This window comes from Pinus tabuliformis, chromosome 3_2, assembly GCF_031772625.1.
Source record: "Pinus tabuliformis cultivar Carrire ecotype Pingquan chromosome 3_2, CPIR1, whole genome shotgun sequence".
Taxonomy (NCBI): domain Eukaryota; kingdom Viridiplantae; phylum Streptophyta; class Pinopsida; order Pinales; family Pinaceae; genus Pinus; species Pinus tabuliformis.
The window spans coordinates 1,198,839,062-1,198,858,745 of record NC_142302.1 but is presented as its reverse complement, the minus strand read 5'-3'; the positions used below and the strand labels follow the sequence as shown (position 1 = coordinate 1,198,858,745).

Sequence of the window (19,684 nt, the reverse complement as noted above, 5' to 3'; positions counted from 1 at the left end):
AAAGTGCCCATAGTGACATCTGAAGGCGGTCTTGGGAATGTCCTGCTCCCTCACGCGAATCTGATGGTACCCTGATCTCAAATCAATCTTTGAGAAGAACCGTGCTCCTCTCAACTCATCCATCAACTCATCGATCCTGGGTATGGGGTACTTGTTCTTCAGTTTCCTCTTGTTCAGGGCCCTGTAGTCAATGCACATCCTGAATGTACCGTCCTTCTTCTTCACCAACACAACAAAAGAAGCAAAAGGACTCATGCTCGGTTGGATGTGCCCAAGAGCCAGCAACTCCTGAATGGCCTGCTCTATCTCGTCCCAATAGGCCTTGGGATGCCTATAGGGGGTAGTAATCACTGCCTGTATGCCCTGCTCAAGCTCAATAGTGTGCTCAAACCCCTGGTCCGGTGGTTGACCCGGCGGAATCTCCCCAAATACTATGGCATACCGGTCAAGGATGGACTGTATCTCCGGGTGCACTGTCTGCCCTGTAGTCCCTGCCTCCGATGCACGCAGCTCTATTGCCCACTCTATGTCTCCCTTCCGGAAGACTGCCTCCATTCGATGAGTCGAAACAGTCTGAGGCAGATACGTATGCTGTCCCCGTATCTTCTCATGCCTCCCTGTCTTCTCATCATCCCACTCCATCTCTAGGGTCTTCCAATCCATCGTGACCTTCCCTAGAGTGATGAGCCATTGAACACCCAGTATCATGTTGGTGTTCGGAATATCGACCACGAAAAAGTGGTCAGTCAATGTGTAGGTGCCCATCGTCACTGAAAGCTCTGGAACATATCGAGCACACGTCATGGTCTGATCTCCTGGGACCGAGACTGAAAACCCATCGAATCTCTTTGTCTGTATACCTCTCTGCTCAACCATCTGTGCATTGATGAAGTTGTGGGTTGCCCCACTGTCAACCAAAACTGACACTCGCTGGCCATGTACTGTCCCTCGTACACGTAGCGTCAGATACTTGGGAACTCCTCGCAATGCGACAAGGGCCCCTCCGGTGGGTGCAAAAGATGCACCACCTGCTGCTGGCAGTGGAGGTGGCAATGGTCCCTGTCCATCATGGCTATCTCCTGCCTCCACACCATCCTCATCATCCTCTTCTCCACTGCTCTCGGAGAAAACCTCAATGAAATGTGCCTTGCCAGCAGCACATCTATGTCCTGGTGCCCATGGCTCCTGACATGTGAAGCACAACCACTTCTTCTTCAGCTCCCTCTTGACATCATCGTCAATCTGCACTCGTCCTGGATTCCCCTTTGGAGATGGAATCCTCGCATCCTTCCCCTTAGACTGGAAAGTATGTCTCTGGGGGTAAGGTGTCCGGGTCTTGGGTCCTGCTGATAGCATCCTGAAGGGTGGTCGGTCTAACGGATCTGACTAGACCCTGAAGTGGCTCTGCTAACCCCTCAACATACAGATAGATCCTCCGTGCCATGGATAGTTTTGGCACCATCACTGAGACCCTCAAGAAATCTGCAATGTAGGTCTCTGGGCTCCCTATCTGTTTGAGCCTTGTCAGCTCAACAAAATGTTGCTCTGGATCCCTCTGATCAAATCACTCCATTAATCTCCTGGTGAAATCGGTATATGTCGTCACCATGGAGTGTCCTAGTGTAACCATCCCATGAAACCACCAATCCTGGGCCTCACCATCCAAATGCAATGTTGCCACCTTGATGGCCTCTGTCTCCGACATCTAGTTAAGCTGGAAATAAATGTCCAGCTTCTCCACCCAAGACCTTGCCGAATTGTTTGATGAGCCATCAAACATAGGCAAGTGGAATCTACTCGCTGCATGGTGGGTGTCACCATCATGATAATGTCGGTACCCTCTGTGATGGTCGCGGGGTCTACTATCCCGCTGGAGCTGAACAAAATCACGGAATGAGAGGGCTTCCCTGAACTCCTGCCCATAGGCTTGGTACTTTGCAAAATAATCACCCATGTGTCCAGGCTCTGCCTCCTGCTGGGCTACGGCCTCCGTGTCTGCTACTAAGAAAGTGGGCATGGTAGAGCGTGTAGGGGCATGTGAGGCCACCTGCTGCGCAGTATCACGCTGCTTTGGCAAATGGTGGGATGCACCCAATCCCTCCTCAACCTGGAAAACCCGTGGGTTGTCACGCTGTCTGGCCTCTACTGCCGTGAATCTCTGCCCCATCACCTCAATCTGCCTCGACAGATCCTGCACTGATTTGAGGAGCATATCCACAAATCTCTTCCCGTCATCATCTGCCATTGGAGCCTCTTGCTCTGCGTCCACCACCGGCTCCCTCTGTTTTGCGTCCACCACCGGAACATAGTCTCCCTCTTCGTAGGTATTCTCCAACCTACGCCCAACGTCTCTGTATCTCCGACCTCTGTAACAAATATAGGGTTTCTCCCTCGGTGTCATAGATTGCTAGCTCTACAGGCTGAGCCAGATCTATGCTTTGATACCACTGTAATATCCCATATCAGGAATATACTCCAAACACAAGCAAACTCCAACCAGAGATGGATTGGGAGGGCATTTACCAGATATGTCGCCTCTAAAAAGAGGACGAGATCCGGAGGCTACCTGGCCCTTTCCAAAGTTTGCCTAAGAGTATAATAGAAACACACAAGTGGTATAATAGCCGAGAATGCTCACAGAGATACAAGTAACAATGATACTATATATATATATATATCAAATAAACCATAAACAGATGCACAAGAAATGCAGAGAGAATGCTAAGCCATTTTATTATACTGAGTAATAAAATGTGTACAGGAGGTGATCAGGAAGATGGCACCTCTACTTGCATAAGGCAAGTGAAAAAATACACTTAGAATAGCAAAGGAATGGCCCCTCTTTGATCTGCGTCCAAGCTGTTGGGAAAACTGCTGTGCTGCTGCTGCTGCTAGAAATCAAACGAGGATTTGGGATTGCTCCCCTCCTCAGAAAAAGCTGAAACTCTGGAATCAGACTCTACTCAAGAAACCCAGAAAAACCCAGAAAGCTTTCCTAGAATGGCCGACCCCCGAAAATCACCCCCTTGGGGTTCTGCGCAGTTCCTCACTGCTCTACGCTGCCACTGAATAGAACCCTCCAAAAATCAGCCTAGGACTCTACCAAACTCCTCCAATATGCGAGAGCTAATCTCTTGCTCAATCCCTAGGCTCAAATCCTCCACAAACCCTCAATCCAAACTGCTTCAAAAAAGAACTGCGTCCCTCTCCCAGTGCTGCGTAGTCCTCCAAAACACTGATAAAACCACTGCTGAAATGCTGTAGATACTGCTGCTGAAATGCCAATGAAAATACCTTGCCCGAGCAGGCACTCGAAGTCCCTCTGGGCTAAGGGTGAGATCTCCGAACGGAGACACTCAATGCACTAAACAGTGCTGCAGACTAGCTAAACAGCCAGCGTGCTCTAAGCCAAAACGACTATCACAAATGCACATAACCGAATGATCAAAATGAGGGGCTCCTCTCTCTTTTATAGCTTCTGCCTCTCTCAATCCCAATGCTCACCTTCTTCTGCGTGATTCCCCTTTTGCCACGTGTTCCTCCCCTCATGCGCAGTCCCTCCATGTGTTTGCGTGGGCTCCATTTTTGCATCCCCCTTTTGGCCCCCTTGGCTCTCCCTTTAAGTCACAACGTTGGGCTACTAGGAAGTGACTTTTATTCTAAAAGTGAGTTATGTCCCCCTTTCTCACTTTTTTTATTTACAAAATAACTATAGAAGGCAAAATTTGGCAAAATCGAATATTCCAATTAGCTGGGGCTAATTAGGAATATTACATAAATCTCTTGTTGTGGTGAACAAATACATGTGGTCATTGTATTTCTGAGTTAAAATAAATATATTTAGCTAGATTGGAGTCTTTTCCTTGACATATTCTTGGTATTGTGCTAAACTCCTTGAAATAAAATATTAAAAGTGCACCTACAACCATATGTTACTAAACTATTTGATGAAATGACAGTGAAAAACTCAAACAAAACTCAGAACTTTAAGCAAGACACCAAGGTATTCCTAAGGGGTATCTTACATTGAGGTTGATGCATTAGTTGTTGGAGGTTTTGAGGTGCATGGGCAAGATACCGATGATCGTAGGTTGTTGATTGATTTGGCTTGTGATAGTGACTTTAGGGATGATGGAGTTTAGTTGGTTGTTAATGATCTAGAGTTATGTTCCTTTATATTTTTAGGTGGCCATTGTTCTTTGGAGATTCAAGATGCTCTGATGGCATCCTCTGTTCTTAAAGGCAATGATACTTCTATATCTTCCAATGCAACAAAAGACAACTGTATTTAGATATTGGAAGTTTGATGAGGACGTGAGGTCTTCTCGTGCACATGATTCTTGTTCAAAGATTGAAGGGATTGAAGAGGCTTTCTAGAGATTGATTCATAGACTATAGTGAGTCAAATTCTAGAGTGGATGAGGTGAGATTAGGGATACATATACCCTCACCTTCTACTCCAACATACAAAACGCTAAGATGGTTGATACCAAACATTACAAGAGGCATAGGAGCATGTAGGATTGCCCATATCTTCAATGAGGGTGAGTATACCTCCTAGGATATATTATAGCCATATTGCATTGGCTTCTTCCACTTATGAGCTTACCAATTGTTTTGAGGGCTTTCCATGTGATGCCTTGGTGGAGGAATGTGATGGATAGGCAATAGTTCCTTTTAAGAAGATAGTGGTTGATTTTGAGACTATGGTAGGTTTAAATTTGTAAACGACGGGTTTGGTTGACTTGTAGAGGGGGAAGAGAGGTGTTGGTGAAAACACTTTCCTTGTAAAGGAGTGTTAACTTATGTTTATAGATGACAAGTTTGGTTGAATTGTATAGGGAGAAGACAGGTGTCAGCGAAAACACTTTCCTTGTAAAGGAATGTTAACTTTTGGAGTTGCTTTTGTTGTATCTCTGAGATGATAATGGTCAGCTATAATGCCAGGGCATCTAAGATGTTTGTTTGTTTTGGGGATTTTGTTTTAATTTGGAGGACCAATGTATGAAACAGATTTAAAACAGTGATGCCTGACCTTTTGAATAGTATTAATATTTAAATAGAGGGCTGCTATTAAAATTCACATAGTGATATAGCTTGTATGGTGGCGAGCAAAAATAGAGAGATGATATGACTATCATAGTCTTCAAATTGAAAATTAAATAATCATGAGTAAGAAAACCTTTAAACCATGTTTAGAAGGTTTAACACAATATACTTAAGCTTACAAAAGATACTGATGATTTTATGATTTTGAGGGAATTAATTAAACAAACAGTTTATATAATTCATTCTCTTTATAGATGATCACTTCAGAAGCTTATAAGAATAAATTGAAACACAATTACTCCTACCAGGTTATCTTTGTAAAACATAAGAATATGAAGAAAACATTGTGAAATAAAATTGGAAAAACTTACAGTAAAAACGAAACTGTATGAATCAGAATTCAGAATCCTTTGCTTTTGTATTAATGATTCAGAAAAGTCAAGTACATTTAATGTTTAGAAATGCTTCTTCAAGGGTGCAACCCTTAATAACTCGTGAAAGAGAGTTATTTATACAATCTTAGAACTGAGAAAATATCTTAAACTATTTTACAAAAATAGATAAATATAAAATCAGGAATATAAACTGATAGTCGATCTGTCACTATTTTGGTGCTGAGTTGTTGATGACTATTGTTGGAAAAACTGAGAACTGTTGAGATGGTGATGACTGTTCCTGAAAATACTGAATACTATTTGATCACCCTTTTAGTCAAGTAAATCAGTTAATTCTTCCCAATGTTTCTTATCTGGGATAGATAACTTAGTTACCCTTCTATAAACTTCATCTATCTCTGTATATTTAGTAAAAGTGGGTTTTACTGGAAATATATGTCTGATTTCATTCAAAATGAAAAAGGAATCTCTGAGTGCATTCAGCGCAACCCTTGGTGTTGCTGCACCTCTTATGTTTGAAACTGAAGCTGCATTGGTGCCTACCTCTGTAAGCTTTCGAACATAATCTTCAATAGGCATTAATTTGTCGTTTATCACAAGCATAGAGGGCAAACCCTTGCTGGTCAAGGGTTCTAACCTGCTGAAAAATTGTTGAACTATGGTATTCACACTGCTACACTTTTCCTCCAACTGAAGGATGAGGTTTTTCTTGGTAATGATCTTCTTTACTTCCAGTATAGTTGTTGTCCTGTCATTTATACCTAATTCTTCAAGCTCATAGCTGTCTTTAGAATTCAGGAACTTGATTATTTCAGAAGCAATTTCTGGCATGTCCTCAAGCTCTTTAGAAATAGTTTCAACAGCTTCCTGAGCTTTCTCCAACAAGTCTTTTTGATCAAAGATTATCTTGATATAGGGCCAGATATCCTTGATTGATTCAGTAATTTCTTCCCATAGAATCTCCTTTGCCAAACCTAGTTTGTTTCCAAGGTAAGATTCTTTGATTTCCTTCTGCAAAACTTCAATTTGACTTTTTGTCCTCTGCAACTCGGCTGCATGTGAACTGTCTGCAACTGCCTTCATATGTTTTAATTCCTTTAGTTCATCCTGCAACTTCTTAATTTCAACTGTTTGAATGGACAGATTCTGAACAGCTTCTGCAAGTTGTTCAGCTCCTTCTGCTGTACCTGTAGTTGGTGCTGTGCTTGAAGTAGAAACTCTGGTTATAGAGACTGCTGAAAGAGGAACTACATCGATTGGAATTTGAGTCCTCTTCACAACTTCCTCTCTCTTTGACCAATTTTTCCATTTGCTCCTCCATCTGTTTTATTTGCAGATTTTGTTCCATGATGAGCTTCATCATGTCAGATTTCTGAGTCTCGGTTTCTTCAATCTCCTTGGTCATTGGATCCTCAGAAGCTGGCAATTTGAGCTGCTTCCTTAATGCTGAGAGCTCAACGTTTTTCTTCTTGACAAGTTCTTCTGCTACATTTATGTTTGAGGGATCATAACCCATCTTCAGCACCAGATCTTCCAAAGATTTAATCTTGGTGTCCTTTGCCAGTGAGGAAACTTTTTCCAACTTGAGCTGTGACTGTGTATTGGCCAGGGTGACCTGCAACTTTGACAAACTCATGGAAGTATGAGTTAAAGTGGAAGAAATCATCTGGCCAGTTTGTTTATGCATCTCAATTTGGTCAATTGGATGTACATCTTTTACATTAAACTCAAATGAGGATTGCTTGTGATAATGTGCAGGAGTCTTGGGCTGTGGAATTTGTGCTTGCAGGAAAGCCATCTGCATCTTTCCCTTCTCAGAGTCAAAGACTGAAAGAAGTCTGGCTTGAGAGCTGGAGGAATGTTTCCAGAATTGGGTATAGGTGTTCAATTTCAATTCTTCATTCTTCTTTTTAATCTCACTGAAAACATGAAAGATGTCCTCCTCCTTGTCCTTCTAAATGCTTCCATTGGTCTGAATTACCTGTTGTTCCTGAGAAGTAGTGGAATGAGTTGGGGACTAGGTAGACTGTCCACCAGACTGTGTATAGAGCAAAGTCTCTCCAAGTCCATCAAATGTTGTTTTCTGAGACTCATTTGTTGCACCAACAATCACAGAGATCCTAGGTCTCTTCTTTCTATGCACAATCCTAAAGCCCTGGCTTGATGCTTCAGTTGTAGGGGATGATTGTTCTTCCCTTCCTCGTTTAGTTGTCTTTTTCTATGCAAGTGGAGTTTGTAGATTTGAAGTAGAAACTGCCTGCTCTTCAGCTTCTTGAAGGGTGTTCTCTTTCCATTCCAACTGATTTTTGTATTGCTCTATTTCAGGTATGGCTGTGTGGTGATATGCAGTGAACTTATTTTCAACCCAAAGTTTAGAAATCACTCCCATTGGGTCATAAGACCAAGTGAAACTGAGACCAAACTTCATTTCCTTTAATAACCTGTCTGCTTCTTCTCCTGCTGCTTTAGTGTTGCAGATGAATGGACCGACTTGAGCTTTTAGCTTGAATTGTGATTTCTTCTTTGCAGCTACAAAGTGTACTTCATCTGCATTTAACCTCTGCCTAATATATTCCAATGCAAAGATTCTGATGGGGAGGTACTTGGGAAGTTTGTAGGGTGGAAGCTCATAGCCATAAACCCTGATTTCTGTATAGTTTTGGTAAAGATACTAATCTCCTGTTGTGGCTTGATCAACTAGCTGCAATACTTTCACAATTTCATCACTGATTCTTGGTACTGGAGTGTTGCTTGTAAGACTAATAGCTAGATGAATAAACAATTCTATGAACTGTTTATATGTAAATTCTTCTTTCTCCTTCATTCCCATTGAAGTCCAAAAGATCACTGATTTTTGGTTGCCTTCCTCATCTAGCTTCTGTAAGGTGAATGGAAATTTGTCTCCCTGAAAATATATAAAAAGGTATACAAGTACTGAAGCATACTTGAATACTTCTTTAGTGTTAAATTGGACAAATTGCTCATGTATGGCTTCAGCTAGGAATTGGCTAAAGTTATAGAGAACAGTGGGTTTGGAATCAGCAGAAAATATTGACAAGAAACCTAAGATGGCTTCATTAACATATTGATCAGAATTGTAACCAAGCAGATAGGACAAAATAGTGGTGATTTGCTTGGTTCTATCAGGGAACATGGATGAATCATAGGGAGGGTTTCTTTTAGGCAGAGGACTATCTATAGCTAGGAAAAGTTCAAGAATTTGGGATCTTTTAGTAAAATCTAGCTTTTGATAAGCTTCTATCAGGATTTCATGAGAAAAAGGATGGGTTGGTGCAATAGTTGGGGCTTGCAACATCTTTCCAATGGACTTAGCATTGATGAAACAGAGGATTTCTCCTGTGGGTGAAATGATTGCTCTGTGAGTAGGATGATAGGATTCATGGCATTTCCTGACAAATTCAGGTGCTCTGTGTATCTGAGGGAAAATGTAGTGGGGAAGGTGGGAGTCCCAAAGTCCTATTTCATTTGTCTGATCAATTAATTGATCCTCCATCCAACAATAAATTTCATATAAATCAAATTGAGAGGAAGACTCAATGATTTTACAATCTCTGTCGACCAGGGGAGTATGATGGAAGTCAACTTGTGGATGAATAAGAGGATTTGGGATTTCTGCAATTTCTTTTCCCTTAGGAGGCATCTTGTTAAGTGAATTACAGGTTGAAAGTGACAAAAATGGAAGAAATTAGTCTGAAACACAGTGAAAACAAAAAAACAATATAACTGAAAGTAGATAGGTGGACCTAGATGTTGGCTTGGTTCTGAACAGAATGACGAATTTGTATGAATGATGAGTCTGTCGTTTAGGCTATAAGCACGAAATCTCCAATGATGAATTGAGTTTCAGAATTATACTGTGTAACGGTTTTCATTAGGGAACATGGCTTATAATGAACAAAAATGGAGCGGGGTTGTTTAATGAACGACTAAATCCTCATTAATTATCCAATGGGACTGATAAATGGGTCTATGGGGCATAAATTCGCGGGAGTTGCGAATTAAATGAATAATGGATAGGCGACAGTTGATTGGATGGAGGAAGTGACATGGAGCGGACGTGGACAGTGATGTTGGAGTGACGGTAAACGATCAAATGTAAACTGCGTTCTGGAGCAACTTTAGGTGGTAAGTTGTTTCAGGATTTTAAGTCCCGAAAGACTAGAATGAGGGAAAAGTAGTTTAAGAGGGCAGTTTCCAAAACTGCCCACTTCGGACCCCCCCCCCCCCCTGGAAACTGCCCACTTCGGACTCCCCCCCGCTGATAAAGTTCAGACGGTAAATGAGGGCCGAGGAGCGATGTGGGCCATCGGATCTCGGGGGAGTGTGCGGGATGTAAGGTAAGATGAAAGGGATTTAACAACGTGAGGCGGAAAGTGATGGTGGGGTCAAGATTTATGGCGGATGTGACAATTGTGGGTTATGGGCGAATAAATGGATGAATGAAGTTAGGATATTTACAAAATAACATTGGTGCTTAGAATTTATGGTTAATTAAAACCCATCACCGTATGCACACATTTCCAATGTTACAACTTAGGATAAAATCCTTTCATGCTCCAATTATATCTCATATGTCTACCTACCCTTTACTCTCCTAACATTTTCACTTATTTCTCCGAGTGCATTTAGACTAGCAACTCAATATTTCCTTTTAATGACTAATCTACTTCTATCCCTTATTTCCTCCATTGGCTCAGATTAAACTGTTGAGCCAATTTTATTTGCTACCTATTGACAAATAATTTAAATAAAATCCAATTATGATTAAACTGTACAATTGGATTGTATAAACTGTGTGGCATTTAAACAATTTGCTCACAACTTTTATTTGCAAAACTAAACTGGACTAAGAGTAGTGGCATTTGGATTTGCAACACTTTCAGAGTTTATTATTTTTGCTTTTCTTTCTAACCTAACATTTTATTTTTGCCTTCATTTTTTAGGGCATCTATTCTAACATTTTATTTGATATGGATTTATTCATTAAATATCCCTAACATTTTTTAAATTCAATATTCTTTTTGTCCATATCCTAGCTTAACATTTTTTGAAATATATTTTCATTTTTGACTAATTGATACTAACTTATCAAAAAAAAAAATGCTACAACAACATCAAAAGTGTTTACACTTTACACCATGTTTGGGGGTGCCTCATGAGATGTGGAGTGTATGGTGTATGGTTTACCCATGGTGTTTCATGATGGAATTGCACATTGAAGATGGCTTACTCTTGAATTTGCTAGACCTTGTATGGATGCTTGCATGACATTTTTCATTTGGGCATTGGAGAGGTATGGAGCTTGGTGACTTCTTCATGTAGTCAATGCATGTAGGGAGGTTGATGAAGACAACTTGCATTGAAGGAGGAACATTGGGCATACCAAAGGAGGTTGTTGAGCCTTAGATAACATGGGGTTGCTTGGTTGTTCACTCCGAGAGGCTTGCACTTGATTTCACTTGAGTTGAGGGAGTGGACGTGTAGTTATTGTTGTCCCTGAGGAGGTACATGATCTTGGAAACACATTGAAGCTTTGGACCCTTGGAGGAGGAGCGTTTCTTGGGGTTGGAGCATTGCTTGTTGATCATTGTCACCTTGGAGCTTGACCATGTGTCACTTGTAGTAGAACACTTCACATATGTGAACCTACTTATGTATTTTAGATTATTTGTAGGGGATTAGGTACACTTGTCATTTTAAACATGTAGGTGAGAGTCATTATCATCATTAACAATGCACTTGCACTTATTCTTCTTTACACTTGTGTTAAAGATGTAAGAGGAGTGCTAGTTCTATCTCTATCACTCTTGTTCAATCTTCTTTGTACTATATATCTTGTTGTATTAAGGTGATAGGGTTTCTTCGAGCATTCTTGAAATATAAGGCTAGGGTTTGGTCCCTAAGGCATTGGAGTTAAGGTTTGTTGATAAACCCTAAGTTGTGCTTGTTGAGGAAGAAGAGAAGAGGAGATATCATGCATGAGGCCAAGGAGAATTTGCTAGTGGTGATTCTTGTTGGAGTATCATTGGTGATGTTGAAGAATGTAACTAGGTTCTGTCTTCATATTTGGGTCATTATGAAATGTATTTATCAAAGAATGAAAAAGAAAAATTTATTATTATTACAATGACTTATTAAAGCACGGGTTTCATGCTTGGATCATCATTTTATAGGTCAAAGTCCCCATTGAGGACTTCTAGGTTTTATATTGAGTCATTAGAGTCACTGTCCATTTAATGAGACCCTTCTTGGGGTTTTGAATCATATAAAAAGAATTATTATTGAGTCAAATATGTAATTTGTCACCTCCACACCAAGTCGACCCTTGCTTGATGAAGTCGGCCTACAAGAGGACAATTTGACCCACAAAGAGGCTATATATACAAGTGCAGTTCGATCTATTTTCTCACCCAACTCAACAAGTTTGATACACAAGAAGGAAGTGCAGAAAAGTGCGAAGTTCAAGAAGAAGGAAGGATTGCAAGTCGAAGTTTCTGGGCTATATCTCTCTCACTCTTTTATACGAAGTTACTAGGCTATTTGCCGGGTTGAAATTCTAGATTTGCTAAGTCGAAGTGCTGCTGCTATAGGGTTGAAGATCTAGATCGAAGTTGTTGGAAGGAAGGGCTAACTTGGTGGTTGGAGGAAGTTTGTGTATTGGTTGAAGAGTCTTGGATTATCTCGTCTTAACTACTGGAGGAAGAAGTTTGACTGGGTTTTCCCCTAGATAGGGGTTTTACCCTGGTAGAGTGCCTACATCTTGTGTCTCTTGTTCTTGTGATCTTTATACACACATAATTTGGTAACAGCTTGATGAAAGATAATATAATAAAGAAGTAAAAGAAGCCAAAATAATTCACAAGTAATTATCAAGAAAGAGAAGTCAAACCCTAATTCTGCTAGCATTGATTTGTCAACATGGTATCAGAGCTAAGGTCAAGGAAGATTGGAGATCACTCTGTTGGCTTGAAAGAAAGGGCTACTCCCTCTATGATAAGATACTTGAAAATGAGATTCAATATTGCAGGAAGCTTGACCAAAAGAATCATCTACAACTTATTCAATAAGGTCAAAAGAAAAGGGTCTTTGGCTGCACTCACAGGTTCACTTCATGATGACAATGCATGGATTATTGATAGTGGAGCATCAAGGCACATGACCAGAGACAACAAACAACTTCACACTCTATCAAAGTAATGATCTTCTCATGCAGTGGAATTGGGAGACAACAAAATCTATGTTGTTAAAGGCATGGGATCAACTTCTTTGAAGCTGGACAATGGAGCAAAGCTACATCTCAACAATATACTCTATGTTCCAGGTTTGAAAAAGAATTTACTTTCAATTTATTGCTTAGAAGATAAAGGTGATAGAATTGCTTTTGTAGATGGAAAATTTTTGGCTTGGGGAAAAGATTCAAGCATCGATAAAGCTAGGGTTATTGGAATACATGAAGGAAGTCTATATAGAGTCATAACACCATCTCCTCAAGCCCTAGTTCACATGGAAATAAATCCCATTGAAATATGGTATAAAAGATATGGACATTTACATTATAAGGTTATTCCCTCTCTCAATCAATTGGTAAATGGCATTCCCAATATCAAAGAAGACCGTGAAGGAATATGCAAGGGATGTGCCTTAGGAAAGAATACAAGGAAGCCATTTACAAGCAGTGAAACAAGGTCTAAAGAAATATTGGACCTCATTCATTCGGATGTGTGTGGGCCTATGTCTGACAAATCACTTGGAGGTCATCTTTATTATGTAACCTTCGTTGATGATCACTCTAGAAAGACATGGCTCTATCTACTCAAATGAAAGGACAAAGTATTTGAAAAGTTCAAGGAATTTAGGTCTGAAGTAGAGACCTTAATCGAAAGAAGAATAAAGACTTTGAGATTCGATAATGGTGGAGAATACACTTCAAAAGAAATAATTGCATATTGCAAAGAAGCAAGAATTAAGAAGAAGCTTATTGTTTGCTACAATCCCAAACACTATGGAGTTGCAGAAAGGAAAAGTAGAACACTTGAAGAATGTATATGAACAATGATTTTTGATCAAGATATACCAAAATTTTTATGGAGAGAAGCAACAATGACCGCTGTATATATACAAAATAGAAGTCCTCATAGAATCCTCGATAATATGACACTCGAAGAAGCATTCACAGGAAGGAAGCCATGTGTGGACCATCTCCAAATCTTTGGATGTCCCGCCTATATCCACATTCCAAAGGACAAACGAAAGAAGCTAGATTCTAGAAGCATTAAAGGGATTTTCATTGAATATAGTCTTTCGTCAAAGGCATATAGAATCCACATCAAGGAAGGAAGTCATATTGAAGTAAGCAAGGACGTTATATTTGATGAAAATCATGCCTACAAAAGATCCAAAGATATTCCTATTGATTCTGATGACGAAGACATACCACTATTCGAAGAAGAAGAGCATCACGACAATCCTACTACAAATCAAGAAGAAGAAGAAGAAGGACCAAGTGAACCTATTCAACTTGTGATCATACCTGACACAAGAAAGAGGCCAAATTGGTTAAAAGCTACTCTTGAATATGCCGAAGGACATGGAGTTGCAAAAAGAACCTTCAGAGAAAGCAAGAGACCAAAAAAACATTTTGTGTATGTCGCATACATGACAAAACTAATAGAAGCTGAACCAACTACATTTGAGGAAGTTGCTCATCAAGAAGTATGGAAGAAGGCTATGCAGGAAGAATATCAATCCATCACGAAGAATGGGGTTTGGGAAATCGTTCCTAGACCAAGTGACAAATCGGTTGTCACATGGATCTACAAGATCAATCATGCTGTTGATGGAAGCATAGACATGTACAAAGATAGATTCTTTGCAAGGGGTTTCTCTCAAGAGGAAGGCATAGACTATGAAGAAACCTTTGCACCTACCATAAGATATACTACTATAAGATCTTTGGTTTCATTAGCTGCAACAATGGGATGGAATATCCATCAAATGGAAGTAAAAACAACATTTCTGAATGAAACCATCGATGAAGAAGTATACATTGAACAACTTGAAGGCTTTGCAATAAATGGTGAAGACACTCATGTTTGTAGACTCAAGAAGGCCCGATATGGTTTGAAGCAAGCTCCTAAGGCATGGTATGCAAGAGTGGATGCATACCTTCTAAGAATTGGGTTCGTCAAAAGTATTGTTGATCCAAATCTCCATATCAAAGTTGTGGATAATGAGCCAACCATTATTCTACTATATGTGGATGATCTGTTTATTACAGTTGTAGAGCGAAAGATACAAGAATGCAAGAAGACACTGGCAACCAAGTTTGAGATGAAGGATCTGGGACTAATGCATTATTACCTAGGTTTGGAAGTATGGTAGAAACCTGGGGAGATATATCTGGGGCAAGGAATGTATATAATTAAGTTGTTGCAGAAATTCAGTATGATGTATTCCAAGCCCATGACTACTCCCATGATCACCAATCTCAATAAGTTGAGAAGCTCTAACTCAAGTCTCGTAGATCGTACCACCTATCATAAGTTGGTGGGTTCTCTAATGTATAACACTAGACCAGATATATGTTTTGTTGTGAACATTCTTAGTCAATTTTAGTTGGACCCTCGTCATGATCATTAAATAGATGCCAAGCATATATTAAGATATCTACATGGCACTATACATCACTGCCTAAAGTATGATAGCAAGGAAATCAAGTTGATAGGTTTTACAAATTCTGATTGGGGTGGTAGTGAGACTGATGGAATAAGCACTACTGGTGGATGTTTTAGTTTGGGATCTGCGATGATTTCATGGATGAGTAGAAAGCAAGATCCTGTTGCTTTGAGTAGTGCTGAAGTTGAGTATATGGCTGCATGTGAAGTAGGAAAGGAGGTTGTATGGTTGAGGAAACTTTTGTCATTTGTTTGAGAAGCCTCTAAGTCCTACTGTGATAAATTGTGATAATCAAAGCAACATTAAGATGTCTGAAGATCCTGTGTTCCATGCAAGGACGAAGCATATCAACAATAAGTACCACTACATTAGAAGTTTTGTACATGATAGGATCGTGAAGTTACAGTATGTCTCGACTGACGAATACGTAGTTGATGTGTTAACAAAGACTCTTCTTAATAAGAAGTTTGAATATCTTAGAAGCATGCTTGGTTTGGTTGATATCACTAATCTCATTGATGGTAAGTGTTTGGAAGAGATTTGTTGAGGCATTGTGTGTAAAATACCTGGGAGGACACTGGCCGACCTGTGTGTTGATATCTAGTTCCCGAAGTAGAGAAGGTGGCATTGGTCATGGAGCTCTGACCTTGCATTACACACCTAGTTCCCTGGGTTGATGGTTAGCAAGTAAGCCTGATGGTACCTAGAGAGGCTGAAAGCTTTAGTCCATCTTAGTCCCACCCAAATATATTGCCCTGGTCAGGAATCTAGTCTGTGGCACCATGTGTGCCTAAGTTCGTAGTTCTTGTGTTTTGAGATCTTCCTTGTACTTGTATATACATGTGTAAATTATGAATACCTCCCTAGTTAAGAGGGAGTGTTGAAGAATGTAACTAGGTTCGGTCTTCATATTTGATACATTATGAAATGTATTTATCAAAGAATGAAAAAGAAAAGTTTATTATTATTGCAATGACTTATTAAAGCATGGGTTTCATGCTTGGTTGATCATTTTATAGGTCAAAGGCCCCACTGGGGACTTCTAGGTTTTATATTGAGTCATTAGAGTCATTGTCCATTTAATGAGACCTTTCTTGGGCTTTTGAATAATGTAAAAAGAATTATTATTGAGTCAAATATGTAATTTGTCACATCCACATCAAGTCGGCCTACAAGAGGACAATTCGACCCACAGAAGAGGCTATATATACAAGTGCAGTTCGATCTATTTGCTCACCAACTCAACAAGTTTGATACACAAGAAGGAAGTGCAAAAAAGTGCAAAGTTCAAGGAGAAGAAGGATTGCAAGTCAAAGTTTCTAGGCTATCTCTTTCTCTCTTTTATTTGAAGTTACTGGGCTATTTGCTGGGTCGAAATTCTGCTGCTAGGAAGGTCGAAGTTTTGCTGTTGGGAAGGTCGAAATTCTGGATTTGCTGGGTCGAAGTGCTACTGCTACAGGGTCGAAGATCTAGATCGACGTCGCTGGAAGGAAGGGCTGACTTGGTGGTTGGAGGAAGTCTATGTTTACGTTGAAGAGTCTTGGATTATCTCGTCTTAACCATTGAAGGAAGAAGTTTGACTGGGTTTTCCCCTAGATAGGGGTTTTGCCCTGACAGAGTGCCTACATCTTTTGTCTCTTGTTCTTGTGATCTTTATACACACGTGATTTGGTAATTGCTTGATGAAAGATAATATAATAAAGAAGTAAAAGAAGCCAACATAATTCACAAGTAATTATCAAGAAAGAGAAATCAAACCCTAATTCTTCTAGCATTGATTTCTCAATAGGTGAAGCTAGGGTTTTTCTTGGTTTTCACTAGATAGGCTTTTGGAGAGCTTGGAGGGTTGTATTAGCTTGTCATAGCTGAGAACATGTTCTTAAACTTCATCTCTTATCTATGTATATGAATTTTCAGCTGTCCATAAGTGCCTTATTGCAAATTTGATTTTCAGCTACCATTCTCTTCTTGGTTTTGGTAATTTCTAGCTCTTTTACTGATTTGACATACGTTAAGGCTGAAATGTTGTGGAATTTAACATTTTTATTGAATCTAGAGGGACATATTTACTGCTGTAAATCTGCATTAATTTCAGTGATTTCAGACCTGGATTATGCATGAAAAGATTGCCCTAAAAGGATGAAACTACTTGTATATATTTGGTATCTTCTCTGTTGGATTGCCTACTGTATTGGGGTTGATGTGAAGTGAAATGTTGTCTGCTGTTTTGCTGCTGAAATTTATATTTCAGTTCAGCCCTAAGATTGGTAATTCACAGGGATCAGATCTGTGGAACCTCTAAGAATTGTAATTTTTGAATTTACTAAAAAACCTTCAATTCATGAAATTTCTAGTCTTGTGCACTCTTATGGATGATAAATGTAGGAATTTTGTCAGTTCCATATCTGCATACCTTTTATATGTTCTTGTTTGTTACCCTTACATATGGTTTAAGGCCATTGTACAGGGTACAGTCTCAGATGCCTTTTGGCTTGAATGCTATTTGGTGCTAATCCCTGCCAGAATTCCATTTTAGTTTAGGCCAATTTTGATAGCATTTTGTGAAATTAAAACTATAAATAGAGGCAGCATTCAAATGGATAATTCTATTGAGTTTCCCTCTTTACTCGAGTTTTAACTCCTTAGATTACAATTCTGAATTCTCTAAGATATACCATATTGTGAAACTAATTTCATATCTGGTACTGTGCAAAGTTCCCTGTCTCATTATTTTGGGTATTTTGCAGGAGAAATTTGTTGAATGTTCTGGATTTCCTCAGCAGGCCCAATTCAAAGGAACTAGTGTCTGGGACAACAGACCGGGTCAATTTGTATGACAAATTTAGAAAAGCATATGAGACTCTTAATCCGGGTTCCATTGAAGAGCTAAAACACAAAGAGGAAGAGAAGAAAACAAGAAAGAAGTCTGCGTCCTTTTGGGAGTGTGTTACTGATGCAAAAGTGGGAGAATTCAAATTTGGATTTTGAATTGAGATTTACTAACTCAGCATTCTGCTAGCAAGCTGCAATGTATGTTGGCCAAAATTTTGTAGTGTTCTATGTTGTCTATGAGGGAGGGAGTTTGCTTGATGGAACTTCAAGTTGCATCTCCAAACGAGAACTCATAAAATCAAAATTGGAGAGCTGTTTGATGATATGTGGTATATTAACTATTCTGACCCCCAGTTTTTACTGCAAGTCAATCAGCCTTGTGCAATGAGTGGGCAATAAGCCTGATGTCAATTTGCACATAACAATATTTTAATTTTAACTCTAGCAGAGGTCAAAGCTCAAACTAATTTAATGCTTATGCTCTTACTTTAAGAGCACACTATTTACTGAGTCATGAATAATGGCCAAAATTGGTGAAGGGGAGGGGAGGGGTCTCATGAGCAAAGATGACCACCTTTTCCAGCAAACTCTCTTTATTTACCTGTTTGTATGAGCATTATTAAGGGGTGCATTTTCGTGATATTCTTTTCCTTCTTCTGGTTTAGGACTTCAACAAGTTCTTGTATAATTGTATGAATGCTGTTGGATGGCATTTGTTGCCACTGATAATGGGCAAACCAAGCAAGAAATTGAAATTCAGCAACGGAAGTCAATCAATTTGATTCACACATCATAAATTCTTTGTAATTTTGTATGTAATTGCTTCTGTGCAATTTCTTTCCTTACCTGATCTCCTGAATTAGCTCTTACTTGTGTTCTTTGTTGGACATATTAATCAGTGTTCCACGGGGACTCGCCCCCCCCCCCTTAGGGGTCTAGTTTCCTCGCTCCCCCACGCTCCGGGACTTGGGGACGAGTAGGGGACGTTTCCCCACGCTCCCAAAATGGAGGAAACTCAGGGGGACGTGCCAGGGAAACGTTTCCCTTCCCTGAGGGGACGTTTCCCCACGCCCGCAAAAAAATGGCCTTGCTTATAGTTTATGATTTAATAGACCTAAAGTGGTACAAAGCTACTCATGTTTTGTATGGGGACAACGTCTTCTGCTGTCTTTTGGTTTCAACAAGCGTTATTTTAGAGGGTCAGTATCATGGAAATTTGTTGGACCATATAGCACGTACATGAATTTTCCCTTTTAAAACTTCTTTTTTTCTCAAGTGATGGCTGGATTACAGTGGGGAGATAACTGGAGTCACAGGCAAAGAATATGAGACATTCAGTTTGTGTTTTTAATTTGCATGACATTTGACATACAAACTATGGAAGCAGCACCTATGTCATGTGGGAAATAATTGGGTGGACTATAGACTAACATGCGTTTACTGCAAGCATGACAAAGTACTATGGGCAGCAAGAAACCTCAGGAATTGTCGTTATATATGAATTTATACAGTTACAAAATTTACACAGACCACAGTTGCTCAGCTTGAATTCTCAGGTCTGAAAATTATTTTCACCCCTGAAATACACTGCTAGTTTGAAGTTTGAACTGCATGGCATTGCTCTAATAAGGTAGACAAATTATCCATGCCATCGTTGGTCACCCAAGTTGGTTTGCAGATGGTCATCCTGCAGTCAATGTCATTTGATAGTA

The 19,684-nt window shown here is 39.8% G+C and overlaps 1 protein-coding gene across 1 annotated transcript in view; it reads left to right on the top strand.

Annotated features, from left to right (window-relative positions):
* The window catches only part of LOC149185034 (transferring glycosyl group transferase), a 71,012-nt gene extending 52,243 nt beyond the window's left edge, over positions 1–18,769 (top strand). The window contains exon 2 of the mRNA XM_089417766.1: positions 17,888–18,769. Within this exon, the coding sequence (XP_089273892.1) occupies positions 17,888–18,128 (241 nt within the window). The 3' untranslated portion in view covers positions 18,129–18,769. The remainder of the gene's footprint in view (positions 1–17,887) is intronic.
* The last annotated feature ends 915 nt before the right edge of the window (positions 18,770–19,684 follow it).